This window comes from Somniosus microcephalus, chromosome 4 (assembly GCF_052327205.1).
Source record: "Somniosus microcephalus isolate GS21.2 chromosome 4, FLI_Smic_1.0, whole genome shotgun sequence".
NCBI classification, from domain to species: Eukaryota; Metazoa; Chordata; class Chondrichthyes; order Squaliformes; family Somniosidae; genus Somniosus; species Somniosus microcephalus.
In genome coordinates, this window is record NC_140990.1 from 201,327,095 (window position 1) to 201,346,181 (window position 19,087).

Here is a 19,087-nt window from a genome sequence, read left to right on the forward strand (position 1 = left end):
CTCCCGATACACAAGTTCAAATCATCATCTATATAGTGAGAACAAAAGTTGACATAGCATGGGCCGCTGGGATACACCATTTCCAACATTTTTCCAATGTGAACATCTATTTACCGTATTTCTTTTTTTCCTGTCTGTCAAACAACTCTATTTCCATGTTGCTACACTGGATAGCATTTAGGAGTAGAACCCCACATGGATTCTTCCCCTCCTTTATTCAATTGCACCGAGGCCGACTGGAATACTAATCACAGCTGCTCGGGGTGAAATCAGTTAATTCAGCACTGGGGTCTTCCTGGATGTTATGGTTCAGTACCTCAATAGGCTGTGTACATTTACTAATTGGTTCAACAATGCAAAAGTTTCATCTTTAATTCAAATTGGCAGCAATACATGCAGCTCTCATTTAGAAAACCCTCTCTCAAAAGCCTTTTCAAAGAAGCAATACACATCTCGCAATAACTGTCATTTTGAGTGGAAAAATATAAATTTAGGGAATCATTTAACTAATACACAATGCTTCAATTTCAATGTTTCCAACACAAACACACCGACACAGATGACCCTTTTTAAAAATCTCAACTTATTTTAATTTAACTTTAAAAAATGTTAAAGTCAGAACAATTTTAAACGACTTCAATGCTGTAGTCCCGAATAAGGCTTTGCAATCATAAGCCTACCCATGCAACATTTTTAAGTCACCTCCTATACTTATAATTAAAGGAATAAGTAAAATGTACTTACCTGTGGTAGGCCTCCCGATTGGAGCCACCAATTTTCCTGTTTCAAAGAGGCTGGGGCGCCTAAAGCGGATGTTGCAACCCCCAGCTGATCGGATCTGAATACCTAGTGCTATTAAAGATAAATTTTTGGAAAATAAATGGCTGTTAAAGAAACTAAAAAATGAACATGGAGAGGACATCCACATCTTGGGGATTCCTCAAAAAAATATTCCAGTGAGATTTTTTAATACCAGACAGGAAGCTTTAGATCCTTCATGCAAACTGTTGAGTTTTAGGGAAGGTTGGGACCACCTAGTTAGGTATTACATGTGAACTCTAGGTACCCCACCCTCTCTTTAACAGGAAAAATGGTAGCTGCAATTTTTAGGAAGTAAATGTTATTTATTCAGTCTTTTAGATGTAGAGATTGATTTAAAAATTAGGGGAAAGAACTATGATTTCAAGCATCAACTTCCAAGTTTACAGAATCTTATCCTCACGTTTCCCTTTCAGTTTTGCAAATGTTGATGATGTAGTGGCTTGGTGCACCAATGTACCAGACCATGTTGTTTGTGATTCCTCACACAATGACTTCCCCATCTCAACGATGCCAACAGAGAAAAATGCAAGGAGGGCTCAGTACTTATCCATTAAATAGGAGCGAATTAGTAGACAACTCACCCTACACTATTCATACAGATGTGCTACTGACCAACTCAAGGAGCTTAGAGAATAAAGCAGGGAGAACTTCTTAGAAAGAAGAAAAAAAAATGAAAGGGGAGGAATACTGATTTTTACCGGATTGTAATAAAATCCAACTTAAAAACCAGATAGATAAAAGTAGCTATCTTGTAAATATTTGTATATAATCAAACCCTACTGATTATATACTTAAGTGACTGCATATACAAAAAAGGAAACAGTTGATAGAAAGAGTTGCTGTACTTACTGTCAGTAACTGGTTCCATGCAAAACCCTAGCAAAGCATGTAAGAAATCCACTACATTGTTCAGGGAATCCTTGTTCACATACTCCCGCAGAGTTTGACGAAACTGTACTTTGCTAAGTTTGTACAATCTAGTAAGGCAGTTCTGTGCCTAAAATGATTAATACATTTTAAAATAAACAATGCTTAGTATTAGCTAACAATAATGTTGAACAAATTTGTATAAAATTGTTGCTAGCATCAGATATGCTTCAGTGAAAGATTAACAAAGCAATGTTTATTAATTCATGTGTATATTGTGCGAAGGAAACAATGATAAGACGATACACTTTAGTACAGTACTACTGCTAGATCACAGTTCCATAATATTGAAGAAATTAGTCCTATTTTTCTGTTCAAAAATGGCAGTGGATCAGCTTACGATTAGTTCAGTGGGGTTTGAGACATGGCAGGCCCAATATAAGGGGTTAATACTGGAGCTGAAATTATTTTCAACTGAGTTTAAAAGAAGTCTGCGATATGATTGAGTTATAATTTTGGGTAAATCTGAAAAATTGCCCTAATTATAATCAGGCTTATCTTGGGGTGAATTGAACAACCAGCAATGGTAAAAGACCATGGGGTCTTTTATCTGGTTTTTCATCTCTCCTGGGAGATCACATGGGTTCGGGTGGATGCAGAGTGATAGAAGATTTGAGGTTAGGATCAGATCAGCCATGATCTTATTGAATGGTGGAGCAGGCTCGAGGGGCCGATTGGCCTACTCCTGCTCCTATTTCTTATGTTCTTATGTACATTACTCCCCAAAAGTGTCTTAGCCTCCAAACATAGAATAGCTCCATTTACTCTGTGACATTTCTTGGTCACCTCTTCATCATTCTTAATCTTGCTGTTAGTATTCATAAACAGAAGCCGCTTACTTGAAGGCGGAGACGATCTCCTGACAGCCCACGGTGGCCCTCACCACAGCCATATGCACATCCCAGTGACTTCACTATTTTGATGAGCATTGTTAGCGTAAGTTTATGAATGTCCCCTGGGATATCTTCATCCTAAGTAAACAGAAATACAATTTAGCGCTTCATTGTAAGAGACTAGTTGCAAACACTTGCACAAAAAGCTGTATTGTGGAATGATTTCCTCCTGCAATATATCTGTTGGTGTTTGTGGAGGGAAGGACTAGGGCTCACATAGTATCAGGGTTTTTGTACTCAAGTATAAATGCTGGATTTGCTGAATAATTTAGTATATTTCATAGCATATAAGCTGAAAAATTTCCAAAACATTCAAATAATTTTAACTGTTTAAAAGTTTGAAACAGATTTTTTCCCTTTTTCTCACACCCTCCTTGAAGGTAATGGCTTACACTGGGATATGGTTCCACAGATGCTGAATGCCCTCTGGTACCTCATCCAAGTGGTGATTGGACATAGACAGTGAGCATTGGTGGTCTATTTGACTGTGAAGGACATTATAGCTGAGCTTGATCCTGTCTTCACTCATCATACACATATACACACTATCCAGTAGGAGTCATCAGTAGTCAAAAGTGGCAATATTGACTGTTTGCCACCCTGGACTAAGGACACTCGTCAATTTCAGTACCCGACCACTTAAGAACAAATTTGCATCACATTTTTTAAATCTGTATTCTGGAGTCTCTTAAAACTATGACAATTCTTACAACAAGTATTTATACAGCGCCTTTAACGTAGTAAAATGTCCCAAGGCACTTCACAGGAGTGCTATTAAAGAAAATTTGACCGAGCACACAAGATGATAATTAGGGCAGGTGATCAAAAGCTTGGTCAAAGAGGTAGGTTTTGAGAAGCGTCTTCAAGGAGGAGAGAGGCAGAGTGGAGAAGAGGTTTAGGGAGGGAATTTCAGAGCTTAGGACCTTGGCCACTGAAGGCACGGGGACGAATGGTGGAGCAATTAAAATCAGACCCGCTCAAGAGGCCAGAATTAGAGGCGCGCAGATAGCTCGGAGGGTTGTGGGGCTGGAGGAGATTACACAGACGGAGGGGCGAGGCCATGGAGGGATCTGAAAACAAGGATGAGAATTTTAAAATTGAGGTGTTGCTTAACCAGGAGCCAAGGTAGGTCAGTGAGCACAGGGGTGATGGGTGAACGGGACTTGGTGCGAGTTAGGACAAGGGCAGTAGAGTTTTGGATGACCTCAAGTTTACGTAGAGTAGAACGTGGGAGGCCGGCCTGGAGTGCGTTGAATAGTCAAGTCTAGAAGTAACAAAGGCACGGATGAGGGTTTCAGCAGCAGATGAGCTGAGGTAGTGGCGGAGTCGGGCGATGTTAGAGGTGGGCGATGTTAGAGGTGGGCGATGTTAGAGGTGGGCGATGTTACGGAGGTGGAAATAGGCAGTCTTGGTAATGGCGCAGATATGTGGTCGGAAGCTCATTTCAGGGTCAAGTATGACACCAAGGTTGCGAACAGTCTGGTTCAGCCTCAGACAGATGCTAGGGAGAGGGATGGAGTCAGTGGCTAGGGAATAAAGTTTGTGGCAGGGACTGAAGACAATGGCTTTGGTCTTCCCAATATAATACTAAACTGGATCAGTTGATAACCATGGCAATAGAGTCACTGTAAATCTCCCTCAGATTGTTCTTTTACACATCCTCGCATATAGTTATAATAAAAAGCAAAGTTGGTTCAATCAAAGTTAATGCTAAATTATGTATTTATTGTATTTCGTCAATGTTCCATTTTTTTTTTAGCTGACTGGTTAACATATTTGCATTAACCAGTGCACTTAAAAATAGTGCAGAGGAATTTAACCCATATGTATTTATATTGGAAACGTTTTACAGAGGGTTTGTAAAATCTATCTCGCTTATAGTTATGAAGCAAAATCTACACCCTTTTGGCTGGACAGCAATATGAAACTTGGGGAAAGCTAACAAAAAGGAAACAAACAGTGACATTTATAATATTCAAGAAACAGATTCTACAAGCCCTCTGTAAAATATTTCCAATATAAATAAATATGGGTTAAATTCCTCTCTGCACTATTTTTAGAGGCATGTAAAATGTAGATTTCAGCAGATTATCTAATTTAGACTGTGTGCAAAAGATTAGTAAGTATGAGAATAAAATTAACCAGCCTCAAGCAAGATGTGAGATTTGAAGAATTTCTCTTTCCGACTGAGTTAGGGATACATGGAACAGACTCCCAAAATAAAGCTGTAATTGTATGTCAATTAATATCGTTAATGAAACAGCTGAATGATTATGTGGTGAAGGTGAAAAAGATGGTTACTACTTGAGAAAATCAAATGCTGTTGTGAACCAAGGTGCCTGTGCTGCTAGGACTATGGAAGTATCACACCAAAGTAGACAACAGGTCTGGAGTGTAGAATGCAAGGTTACATAGGTATTCTGGAGTTTTAGTTCAGGGAAAGGATGACACTTTGCAGTGCTTTTCCTCAGGAGATTAAATAGGTTGGATGAAGTACATGATGGAGCAGAACGTATGTGCATTATGGAAGGAATTGGATTTATGGAACAAGAGGTCATTCCTCATTAGATGCTTTCATGTTTTTGAAGACGGTTGGAGTGGGAGACTTTTTAAGCATGTCTTTCAGGATTCTTTACCTTACTGAATAGGTATTCCCTCAAGTTTGCTGTTATGTAGCTGTAATTATTTTGAATTAAAGGCAGGGCATGCTTTATAGAATGGAGAAGGGAGCATCAATTCGATCTGTAACATGGTGACATTATCATGTCTTCAGCCACATTACATTTTTTGATTTTTCATTTTTTTGTTTGATTTTAGTTTTAATAAATACTAGGTAATTTGTTTCTAAATGTTGGAAGAAAAACCATGCCAGTGGACCAACATGGTAATGCAAGAGTTTTGCAATAGGCTGTTCCAGGAATTAAGTCTGCCTTAAGTTTCCAAATAATGTGATAATGGTGCTGCTTTAATTAGCAAAAATGCACTGGACAGTGTCCCTTCAGTATAATTTCTTCAAAATAAGCTCTTTAAACAGAACAATTTTCCAAACGAAACATTTACTTTACTTTTCATATCCTTTTTACATAGAGACACACTTAAAAATTAAAGTCCTAGCTATTCTTTATTTTAATGCGAACACTTGTACTGCAATCACCAATTACTGCTCTTTTTATCAAAAACTCCAAACTTGACAACTAAAAAGGATCTAACCCGATTAGTTTATCAATAAAGAAATGCTATATTTCACACACTTTTCACCGTTTGAAAGCTAAATGTAGGAAATAACAAACCTGCTCTTGACTTTTGCTCTTTTTGTCTCCATCACCTCCTCCGCCTCCTCCTCCTCCACCTCCGTCACCATCTCCACCTCCACTTGCACTTCCATCCTCTGGTGCAGCTGCAAATGCACTGGATGATCCTCCTGGTGCTCCTCGCTGACTGGCTGCTTCTTTCTGCCATTTCTCATCCATATTATTCTCCTTATTTTCTTCAATTTTGTAATTCTTATTCACCGATGGAACCACCTCCAGCTGCAGCAGGTAGTCAATGATGTTTAGCCCCACATCACATATACGAGAACTAATATCATGGTTAAGCACCACAAACAAAGCTTTTAGAATTACCTAAAAATGTAAAAAAAAAGTCCATTTACAAATACAATACCAAGAATTGTCACAGTACACATATTTGAATAGTTAAAATTATGTAAAGATCCTTAGTTCAAAGTAATCAGCATAGCTGTTGATGACGATCCTTTGACTAATCTAAACAAATATATTTTGCCATCTCAAGATAGCTCTGCATTAAAAACAAAGCGCCCAGATTCAAACACAATCAGCCGAATCACAGCAAAAGATCGGAGAATTTAAAATGTAAGTGAGTTACCAAAAAGACTTACACTCATGTTTTCTGCTGGTTCAAGATTCAGTTGGCCTGAATCTGAGCCTGCCCACAAAACTGGCCATGTCCCTCGGTCGAAATTGCAAGATTGCGCTGGTTTGAGAAGGATCTTCAAATTGCGCACATTATCTTAGATGCATAGGTGCTAGTAGGCACATTTTAAAAGATTTTTATATCAAAAATATTTAATTTACTAAGAAACTGACTAGTGTACACCAATGAAACTGTAATGGTTCAGTATAGTTCTTTCAAGTCATTTTCAGTGATTTCAAATCAGGTTACTCACAGGTGGAGGACTGGACACCCTTACTAAAAATGCTTATTAATGTATTAATAAAACTGCATCAGGTTACCTCTCTTAAATACATCAAGGAATACTTGTTAATGGAAAGAAAAAAAAAACGATTATGTTCTATTATGCTGCCCAATTGTGCTGGTTCATGGAGGATTTTACGTTTTGATTATGCAAATGAATTTTAGCAGAAACCTGACTGTAACCTAACCAGTGCAATTTCAAGTGCATTTTGGGCACAAGCGGTATTTTTTTTCCAAACCAATACAAATTAAGTAAATTCTTTGTTAGACATCTTGGAGAGATGTACGTTGGACATCTTGGGGAGTTAAAAGTTAAAAGAACTTCTTTGTTAAACAGGATGACATTGATGTGTCGTAAAAGGAATGCATTGTCAGGCTTTCTGATATAAACAGGATGACATTGAAGTGTTGAGGAGAAGGCATGGCTTGTCTTCTGCTATGTAAAGTGCTTGTGTAAAGGAATACGTGTTACTAATGACATCACCCATAAATGGTTTAGTTTTAGGGTAATAAAATACAGGAGCAAGTCCTTTTTGTTAAAAATAACAGTAGGTAAAGGAAGTTTTGTTTAAGGGAAGTGGTTCTGAGGTAAAGAATTGCAAACTGTTTACATAGATAGTCTGTTTTCAGAGGATTTGGGGAAATAGATACGACATTTTGATCATTTTCCTTTGATGTAGTCAATATATGGTGTATAAAGGAGTATGGTTTTCAACAGTTTGTCAGAGTGTACTCGAAAGATACAGAAACCAAATATCCACTCTCTGTATACAGTTAAAGACCGATCACCTTTACCGTGTATCAATAAAGTCTGTTCCGTATACTCCACTACAAAGTCTCGTGCTTACTCAAAACATGTTGTGAAACAGAGGAGAAAGGAGGTTGCTTAACATTCTTCATCATGAGTAATGGTCAAGCATCTGCATTGTATCATGGTAGCATAGTGGTAATGTCACTGGGCGAGTAATTCAGAGGCCTGGACTAATGATCCAGAGACACGAGTTCAAATCCCACCCCAGCAGCTGGGGAATTTTAATTTAATTAAATAAATCTGGAATAATTACTAGTGAAACTATCGGATTGTTGTAAAAATCCATCTGGTTCACTAATATCCTTTAGGGAAGGAAGTCTGCCGTCCTTACCTAGTTTGGCCTATATGTGACTCCAGATCCACAGCAATGTGGTTGACTCTGAAATGGCCTAGCAAGTCACTCAGTTGTAACTAACCACTATGAAACAAAATAATAAGAATGAAACCGAACGGACCACCTGGCATCGACCTCGGCACCGGAACACCCAGCCCAGTCAACTCTGCAAAGTTCTCCTCACCAACATCTGGGGACTTGTGCCAAAATTGGGAGAGCTGTCAATGTCCCAAACTCCACCATCACCATCCCTGGATATGTCCTGTCCCATCGGCAGGACAGACCCACCAGGGGTGGCGGCACAGTGGTATACAGTCGGGAGGGAGTGGCCCTGGGAGTCCTCAACATTGACTCCAGGCACCATGAAGTCTCATGGCTTCAGGTCAAGCATGGGCAAGGAAACCTCCTGCTGATCACCACCTACTGATTTCCGTCATCTGATGAATCAGTACCCCTCCATGTTGAATACCACTTGGAAGAAGCACAGAGTAGAAAGGGCACAGAATGTACTCTGGGTGGGAGACTTCAATGTCCATCACCAAGAGTGGCTCAGTAGCACCACTACTGACTGAGCTGGCCAAGCCCTGAAGGACATAACTGCCAGTCTGGGCCTGCGACAGGTGGTGAGTGAACCAACATGAGGGAAAAACCTATTTGACCTCGTCCTCACCAATCTGTTGCAGATGCATCTGTTCATGACAGCATTGGCAGCAGTGACCACCGCACAGTCATTGTGGAAACATAGAAGATAGGAGCAGGAGTAGGCCATTCGGCCCAACGAGCCTGCTCCGCCATTCAATGCGATCATGGCTGATCATCCAAATTCAGTACCCGGTCCCTGCTTTCTCCCCATACCCCTTGATCCCTTTAGCCTTAAGAAATATATCCAACTCCTTCTTGAATATATTTAATGTATTGGCCTCTACTGCCTTCTGTGGTAGAGAATTCCACAGGTTCACCACTCTCTGGGTGAAGAAATTCCTCCTCATTTCTGTCCTAAATGGCCTACCCCTTATCCTTAGACTGTGACCCCTGGTTCTGGACTCCCTGACCATCGGGAACATCCTTCCTGCATCTAGTCTGTCCAGTCCTGTCAGAACTTTATAAGTTTCAATGAGATCCCCTCTCATTCTTCTAAACTCCAGCGAGTATAAGCCCAATCGACTCAATCTCTCCTCATACGTCATTCCTGCCATCCCAGGTATCAGCCTGGCGAATCTTCGCTGAACTCCTTCCATTGCAAGAACATCCTTCCTCAGATAAGGCGACCAAAACTGCACACAATACTCAAGATGTGGAGACGGAGTCCCGACTTCACACTGAGGACACGCTCCATCGTGTTGTATGGCATTACCACCGTGCTAAATGGGATAGATTCAGAACAGATGTAGCAGATCAAAACTGGGCATCCATGAGGTGCTGTGGGCCATCAGCAGCAGCAGAATTGTATTCCACCACAATCTGTAAACTCATGGCCCAGCATATCCCTCACTCTACCATTACCACCAAGCCAGGAGACCAACCCTGGTTCAATAAGGAGTATAGAAGAGCATGTCAGGAGCAGCACCAGACGTACCTAAAAATGAGGTGCCGACCTGGGGAAGCTGCAACACAGGACTACATGCATGCTAAAAAGCAGAAGCAGCATGCTATAGACAGGGCTAAGCGATCCCACAATCAAAGGATCAGATCAAAGCTCTGCAGTCCTGCCACATCTAGTCGTGAAAGGTGGTGGACCATTAAACAACTAACGGGAGATGGAGGCTCCAAGAATATCCCCATCCTCAATGATGGTGGAGTCCAGCACGTGAGTGCAAAAGACAAGGCTGAAGCGTTTGCAACCAACTTCAGCCAGAAGTGCCGAGTGGATGATCCATCTCGGCATACTCCCGAGGTGCCCACCATCACAGAAGCCAGTCTTCAGCAAATTCAATTCACTCCACGCGATATCAAGAAATGGCTGAGCGCACTGGATACAGCAAACGCTATGGGCCCCGACAACATCCTGGCTATCGTGCTGAAGACTTGTGCTCCAGAACTAGCCGTGCCGCGCCTCTAGCAAAGCTGTTCCAGTACAGCTACAACACTGGCATCTATCTGACAATGTGGAAAACTGCCCAGGTATGTCCTGTCCACAAAAAGCAGGACAAATCCAACCCGGCCAATTACCGCCCCATCAGTCTACTCTCAATCATCAGCAAAGTGATGGAAGGTGTCATCGACAGTGCTATCAAGTGGCACTTACTCAGCAATAACTTGCTCACTGATGCCCAGTTTGGTTTCCGCCAAGACCACTCAGCTCCTGACCTTGTTACAGCCTTGGTCCAAACAAAGGAGCTGAATTCCAGAGGTGAGGTGAGAGTGACTGCCCTTGACATCAAGGCAGCATTTGACAGAGTCTGGCATCAAGGAGCCCTAGTAAAACTGAAGTCAATGGGAATCAGGGGGAAAACGCTCCACTGGCTGGAGTCATACCTAGCACAAAGGAAGATGGTTGTGGTGGTTGAAGGTCAATCATCTCAGCCCCAGGACATCGCTGCAGGAGCCATCTTCAGCTACTTCATCAATGACGTTCCCTCCAACATAAGTTCAGAAATGGGGATGTTCGCTGAAGACAGCAGATTGTTCAGTGCCATTCACAACGCCTCAGATAATGAAGCAGTCCATGCCCGCATGCAACAAGACCTGGACGACGTTCAGGCTTGGGCTGATAAGTGGCAAGTAACATTTGCGGCAGAGAAGTGCCAGGCAATGACTATCTCCAACAAGCGAGTCTAACCACCTCCCCTTGCCATTCAATGGCATTACCATTGCCGAATCCCCCACTATCAACATCCTGGGGGTCACCATTGACCAGAAACTTAACTGGACCAGCCACATAAATACTGTGGCTACAAGAACAGATCAGAGGCTAGGTATTCTGCGGCAAGTGTCCCACCTCCTGACTCCCCAAAGCCTTTCCACCATCTACAAGGCACAAGTAAGGAATGTGATGGAATACTCTCCATTTGCCTGGATGAGTGCAGCTCCAACAACACTCAAGAAGCTCAACACCATCCAGGACAAAGCAGCCCGCTTGACTGGCACCCCATCCACCACCTTAAACATTCACTCACTGCACCACCGACGTACCGTGGCTGCAGTGTGTACCATCTACATGATGCATTGCAGCAACTCGCCAAGGCTTCTTCGGCAGCACCTCCCAAACCCACGACCTCTTCCACCTAGCAGGACAAGGGCAGCAGGTGCATGGGAACACCACCACCTGCAAGTTCCCCTCCAAGTCACACATCATCCTGACTTAGAAGTATATTGCCGATTCTTCATCATCGCTGGGTCAAAATCCTGGAACTCCCTCCCTAACAGCACTGTGGGAGTACCATCACCACATGGCCTGCAGCAGTTCAAGAAGGTGGTTCACCACCACCTTCTCAAGGGCAACTAGGGATGGGCAATAAATGCTGGCCCAGATCGCATAAATGAATAAAAAAAGTTCCATTTGTAATTCCTCAGAAAATGAAGCAGTTCACACCTGTATGCAGCAAGACCTGGACAACATCCAGGCTTGGGCTGATAAGTGGCAAGTAACATTTGCACACAAGTGCCAAGCAATGACCATAGATTCAGAAATTTATGGCACATAAGGAGGCCATTTGTCCCATCATGTCTTTGCCAACCGAAAAAGAGCTATCCAGCCTAATCTCACTTTCCAGCCCTTGGTCTGTAGCCTTGTAGATCACGGCACTTCATGTGCATATCAAAGTACTTTTTAAATGCAATGAGGGTTTCTGCCTCTACCAGCCTTTCAGGCAATGAGTTCCAGACCCCCACCACCCTCTGGGTGAAAAAAGTTATCCTCAACTCCCCTCTAATCCTTCTACCAATTACTTTAAATCTATGCCCCCTGATTATTGACCTCTCTGCTAAGGAAATAGGTCCTTCCTATCCACTCGATCTAGGCCTCTCATAATTTTATACACCTCAATTAAGTCTCCCCTCAGCCTCCTCTATTCCAAAGAAAACCCCAGCCTATCCAATCTTTCCTCATAACTAAAATTCTCCAGTCCTGGCAACATGTGGTGACCAGAACTGTACGCAGTATTCTAGCTGTGGTCTAACTAGTGTTTTATGCAGTTCAAGCATAACCTCCCTGTTCTTATAGTCTATGCCTCCGCTAATAAACAAAAGTATCCCATATGCCTTCTTAACCACCTTATCTACTGTCCTGCTACTTTCAGGGATCATGTGGACATGCACTCCAAAATCCCACTGTTCCTCAACACTTCTCAGTATCCTACTATTTATTGTGTATTCTCTTGGAACCATAGAAATTTACAGCACGGAAGGAGGCCATTTCGGCCCATCGTGTCTGCGCCGGCCAACAAAGAGCTATCCAGCCTAATCCCACTTCCCAGCTCTTGGTCCACAGCCCTGCAGGTTAGAGCATCCCAAGTGCACATCCAAGTACTTTTTAAATGTGGTTAGGGTTTCTGCCTCCACCACCCTTTCAGGCAGTGAGTTCCAGACCCCCACAACCCTCTGGGTGAAGACATTTCCCCTCAAATCCCCTCTAAACCTTCCACGAATTACTTTAAATCTGTGCCCCCCTAGCTTTTGACCCCTCTGCTAAGGGAAATAAGTCCTTTCTATCCACTTTATCTATGCCCCTCATAATTTTATACACCTCGTTAGCCCTCCCCAAATGCATTACATCACACTTCTCCGGATTGAATTCCATTTGCCACTTTTCTTCCCACCTGACCAGATCATTGATAACTTCCTGCAGTTGACAGCTTTGTTCTGCCCACCTGACCAGTCCATTGATAACTTCCTCCAGTCTACAGCTTTCTTCCTCACTATCAACCACACTGCCAATTATTGTATCATCTGCAAACTTCTTACTCATGCCCTCTATACTGAAGTCTAAATCACTGATATATATCACAAAAGACAAGGGACCTAGTACCGAGCCCTGTGGAACCCCACTGAAAACAGCATTCCAGTCACAAAAACACTCATCAACCATTACTCTTTGCTTCCTGCCACTGAGCCAATTTTGTATCCAACTTGCCACTTTCCCTTGGATCCCATGGGATCTTTTCTGACCAGTTTGCCATGTGGGACCTTGTCAAAAGCCTTGCTAAAATCCATGTAGACTACATCAAATGCACTACCCTCATCAACCCTCCGAGTTACCTCCTCAAAAAAGTCAATCAAGTTAGTCAGACACGACCTTCCCTTAACAAATCCATGCCGACTGTCCTTGATTAATCTGTGCCTTTCTAAATGACGATTAATACTGTCCCTCAGAATTGTTTCCAATAATTTGTCCGCCACCGAGGTTAGGCTGACTGGTTTGTAATTACTCAAGACTATTCCTTTCTCCGCGGCGGCGGACCGAGGATAAAAGCGGCGGCAGCAGCAGGTAGGCCCTACAGCAGCGGCGGAGCGAGGATAAAAGCGGCGGCAGCAGCAGGTAGGCCCCACAGCGGCGGCGGACCTGGGTGAAGCGGCGGCGGCGGAGTGAGGCTAAAAGCGGTGGCAGCAGCAGGTAGGCCCCACAGCGGCGGCCGACCTGGGTGAGGCGGCGGCGTGAGGTTAAAAGCGGCGGCAGCAGCAGGTAGGCCCCACAGCAGTGGCGGAGCGAGGATAAAAGCAGCGGCAGCAGCAGGTAGGCTTACCAATCTCAGAGCGGGAGACAGAGAAATAAAAAGTAATCGAAGTGTGAGATCACCAGAAAGCAGGTAAGTGATTGGTTGGTGAGTATTTCTCTCCTTTTTTCCCAAACTTAAATTTTGTGGTTTATAGGGTGTCCGTGGTGTTGCGGGGACGGCTGGTAAACCAGGGCCCTTAAGTATATCATTTAAGTGAAGTGAAATTGGTGGGATTGATTTGATTTAATTTAATTTGAATTAATTAAAGGGTAAGTCATGACAGGAGAGCTCGGCCCCATGGTATGCTCCTCCTGTGCTATGTGGGAACTCAGGGACACTTCCTGTGTCCCTGACGACCATGTGTGCGGGAAGTGTATCCAGCTGCAGCTACTGACAGACCGCATTGCGGCGCTGCAACTGCGAGTGGATACATACAGGAGCATTCGCGATGCTGAGGAGGTCGTGGATAACACGTTTAGGGAGTTGGTCACACCGCAGGTAAAGTCTGCACAGGCAGGAAGAAAATGGGTGACCACCAGGCAGAGTAGTAGGCGCAGGGGTCCCCTGTGGCTATCCCCCTCTCAAACAGATATACCGCTTTGGATATTGGTGAGGGAGATGGCTTATCAGAGGAAGGCAGCAGCAGCCAACTTCCTGGCACCGTGGGTGGTTCTGCTGCACAGGACGGGAGGAAAAAGAGTGGGAGAGCTATAGTAATAGGGGATTCTATTGTAAGGGGAATAGATAGGCATTTCTGCATCCGCAAACGAGACTCCAGGATGGTATGTTGCCTCCCTGGTGCAAGGGTCAAGGATGTCTCAGAACGGCTGCAGAACATTTTGGAAGGGGAGGGTGAACAGCCAGTTGTCGTGGTGCATATAGGTACCAACGATATAGGTAAAAAACAAGATGAGGTCCTAAAAGCTGAATATAGGGAGTTAGGAGGTAAATTGAAAAAATAGGACCTCAAAGGTAGTAATCTCAGGATTGCTACCAGTGCTACGTGCTAGTCAGAGTAGAAATAGAAGGATATTTCAGATGAATACGTGGCTAGAGGAATGGTGCAAGGGGGAGGGGTTCAAATTCCTGGGACATTGGAACCGGTTCTGGGGGAGGTGGGACCAGTACAAAAACGGACGGTTTGCACCTGGGCAGGACCGGGACCGATGTCCTAGGGGGAGTGTTTGCTAGTGCTCTGGGGGAGGGTTTAAACTAAAATGGCAGGGGGTTGGGAACCTGAAGAGGGAGACAGAGGAAAGGGAAACAAGGATAGAAGCAAAAGAAAGGAAGAAGAAAAACAAAGGTGGCAGTCAGAGAAATCAAGGGTTTAAATCAAACATGACCACGGTAAATAATAATTCTAAAAAGGTGTAAGAGTGTTAAAAAAACAAGCCTGAAGGCCTTGTGTCTTAATGCGAGGAGCATTTGTAATAAGGTGGATGAATTAGCTGCGCAAATAGAGGTAAACGGATGTGATATGATTGGGATTACGGAAACATGGCTCCAGGGTGACCAAGACTGGGAACTCAACAACCAGGGGTATTCAATATTCAGGAAAGATAGGCAAAAAAAAGGTGGGGTAGCATTGCTGGTTAAAGAGGAGATTAACACAATTGAAAGGAAGGATATTAGCTCTGATGATGTGGAATCTGTATGGGTAGAACTGAGAAATACCAAGGGGCAGAAAACATTAGTGGGAGTGGTATACAGACCTCCAAACAGTAATGCGGAGGTTGGGGATGGCATTAAACGGGAATTTAGAGATGCGTGCAATAAGGGCACAGCAGTTATCATGGGTGACTTTAATCTACATATAGATTGGGCTAACCAAATTAGTAACAATACTGTGGAGGAGGAATTCCTGGAGTGTATACGAGATGGTTTCCTGGACGAATATGTCGAGGAACCAACTAGAGATCAGGCCATCTTAGGCTGGGTATTATGTAATGAGAAAGGATTAATTAGCAATCTTGTTGTGCAAGGCCCCTTGGGTCAGAGCAATCATAATATGATAGAATTCTTCATTAAGATGGAGAGTGAAGTAGTTGACTCAGAGACTAGGGTCCTGAATTTAAATAAAGGAAACTACGATGGTATGAGGCACGAGTTGGGAAGGATTGATTGGGGAATGTTACTCAAAGGGTTGACGGTGGATAGGCAATGGCAAACATTCAAAGATCGCATGGATGAACTACAGAATTTGTTCATCCCTGTTTGGCATAAAAATAAAACAAAAAAGGTGACTCAACCGTGGCTAACAAGGGAAATTAGGGATAGCATAAGATCCAAGGAGAAGACATTATAAATTGGCCAGAAAAAGCAGTAAACCTGAGGACTGGGAGCAGTTTGGGATTCAGCAAAGGAGGACAAAGGGTTTAATTAAGAGGGGGAAAATAGAGTATGAGAGTAAGCTTGCAGGGAACATAAAAACTGACTGTAAAAGCTTTTATAGATATGTGATGAAGAGAAAAAGATTGGTGAAGTCAAGCGTAGGTCCCTTGCAGTCAGAATCAGGGGAATTTATAATGGGGAACAAAGAAATGGCAAACCAATTAAATACATACTTTGGTTCTGTCTTCACAAAGGAGGACACAAATAACCTCCCAGAGATGTCGGGGAACATAGGGTCTAATGAGAGGGAGGAACTGAAAGAAATCAGTATTTGTAGGGACATGGTGTTGGGGAAATTGACGGGATTGAAGGCCGATAAATCCCCAGGGCCTGATAATCTACATCCTAGGGTACTTAAGGAAGTGGCCCTAGAAATAGTAGATGCATTGCTGGTCATCTTCCAAAAATCGATAGACTCTGGAACAGTTCCCATGGATTGGAGGGTAGCTAATGTTACCCCACTATTCAAAAAAGGTGGTAGAGAGAAAACGGGGAATTACAGACCGGTAAGCCTGACATCGGTAGTGGGGAAAATGCTAGAGTCCATTATAAAAGATGTAATAGCAGAGCACTTGGAAAACAGTGACAGGATCGGACAAAGTCAACATGGATTTACAAAAGGTAAATTGTGCTTGACTAACCTACTGGAATTTTTTGAGGATGTAACTGGTAGAATAGATAAGGGAGAACCAGTGGATGTGGTGCATTTGGACTTTCAGAAGGCTTTCGATAAGGTCCCGCATAAGAGATTAGCGTGTAAAGTTAAGGCACATGGGATTGGGGGCAAGGTACTGACTTGGATTAAGAACTGGTTGGCAGACAGGAAGCAAAGAGTTGGAATAAACGGCTCTTTTTCCGAGTGGCAGGCAGTGACTAGTCAGGTACCGCAGGGATCGGTCCTAGGACCCCAGCTATTCACAATATATATATATATATATAAATGATCTAGACAAGGGAACTAGATGTAATATCTCCAAGTTTGCAGACGACACAAAGCTGGGTGGGCGTGTGTGCTGTGAGGAGGATGCCAAGAAACTCCAGTATGATTTGGACAGGGTGGGTGATTGGGCAGAAGCGTGGCAGATGCAGTATAATGTGGATAAATGCGAGGTTATCCACTTTGGTGGCAAAAACAGGAAGGCAGATTATTATCTGAACCGCAATAGATTGGGAGAGGGAGAAGTGCAACGAGACCTGGGTGTCCTTGTGCACCAGTCGCTGAAGGTAAGCATGCAGGTGCAGCAGGAGGTTAAGAAGGCAAATGGTATGTTGGCCTTCGTAGCGAAAGGGTTCGAGTACAAGAACAAGGATGTCTTGCTGCAGTTGTACAGGGCCTTGGTGAGACCACACCTTGAGTATTGTTTGCAGTTTTGGTCGCCTTATCTGAGGAAGGATGTTCTTGCCATGGAGGGAGTGCAGCCAAGATTCACCAGACTTATACCTGGGATGGCAGGAATGACGTATGAGGAGAGATTGGGTCGATTGGGCTTATACTCGCTGGAGTTTAGAAGAATGAGAGGGGATCTCATTGAAACTTATAAAATTCTAACAGGACTGGACAGACTAGATGCAGGAAGGATGTTCCCGATGGCCGGGGAGTCCAGAACCAGGGGTCACAGTCTAAGGATAAGGGGTAAGCCATTTAGGACAGAGATGAGGAGGAATTGCTTCACCTAGAGAGTGGTGAACCTGTGGAATTCTCTACCACAGAAGGCAGTGGAGGCCAATTCATTAAATATATTCAAGAAGGAGTTGGATACATTTCTTAAGGCTAAAGGGATCAAGCAATATGGGGAGAAGGCAGGGACAGGGTACTGAAATTGGATGATCATCCATGATCTCATTGAATGGCAGAGCAGGCTTGAGAGGCCGAATGGCCTACTCCTGCTCCTATCTTCTATGTCTATGTTTCTATGTTTCCCTTTTTAAACAATGGTACAATGTCAGCTGTCCTCCAGTCCTCCGGCACCACAAGTGTAGCCAGAGAGGATTGGAAAATGATGGTCAGAGCCTCTGCTAGTTCCTCTTCTGCTTCTCTCAACAGCCTGGGTACATTTTATCAGAGCCTGGCGATTTATGTATTTTCAAAGATGCTAAACCCTTAATATTTTCTCTCTATTTTTAAACTCATCTACTATTTCACACTCCTCCTCAACTACAATGTCCGAATTGTCCCTCTCTTTTGTGATCTTCAACAAGAGAGAATCTAACCACCTTCCATTGACATGATCAGCCATGATCTTATTGAATGGCAGAGCAGGCTCGAGGGGCCGTATGGCCTACTCCTGTTCTTATGTCATTACATTGCATTACCATCATCCAACCCCCACCATCAACATCCTGGGGGTCACCATTGATCAGAAACTTAACTGCACCAGTCACATAAATAATATGGCTACAAGAGCATGTCAGAGGCTGGGTATTCGACAGCGAGTGACTCAACTCCTGACTCCCCAAAGCCTTTCTATCATCTACAAGGCACAAGTCAGGAGTGTGATGGAATACCCTCCACAATACTCTACTTGCCTGGATGAGTGCAGCTCCAACAACACTCCAGAAGCTTGACAGCATCCAGGACAAAGCAGCCCACTTGATTGGCATCCCATACACCACCTTATACATTCACTCCCTCCACCACCAGCGCAACATTACTGCAGTGTGTATCATCTACAAGATGCACTGTAGCAACTCACCAAGGCTTCTTCAACAGCACCTCCAAACTTGCGCCCTCGACCACATAGCAGGACAAGGCAGCAGGCGCATGGAAACACCACCAACTCCAAGTTCCCCTCCAAGTCACACACCATTTTGACTTGGAAATATAATCGCCGATCCTTCATCATCTCTGGATCAAAATCCTGGAACTCCCTACCTAACAGCACTGTGGGAGTACCTTTACCACACGACCAGCAGCGGTTTAAAAAGATGGCTCACCACCACCTTCTCAAGGGCAATTGGAGATGGGCAATAAATGCTGGACTTGCCAGTGACACCCATATCCTGTGAATAGGTGAACAAATTTTTTTTTTTAAACTCAAGA

At 43.5% G+C, this 19,087-nt stretch overlaps 1 protein-coding gene across 1 annotated transcript in view; it reads right to left on the bottom strand.

Annotated features, from left to right (window-relative positions):
• Window positions 1-19,087, bottom strand: part of unc80 (unc-80 homolog (C. elegans)) — a 378,796-nt gene that overhangs the window by 307,824 nt on the left and 51,885 nt on the right. The window contains exons 13-15 of the mRNA XM_085984208.1: window positions 5,933-6,265; window positions 2,589-2,720; window positions 1,672-1,819 (exon numbers count right to left, since the gene is read on the bottom strand). Of these exons, the coding sequence (XP_085840334.1) occupies window positions 1,672-1,819; window positions 2,589-2,720; window positions 5,933-6,265 (613 nt within the window). The remainder of the gene's footprint in view (window positions 1-1,671; window positions 1,820-2,588; window positions 2,721-5,932; window positions 6,266-19,087) is intronic.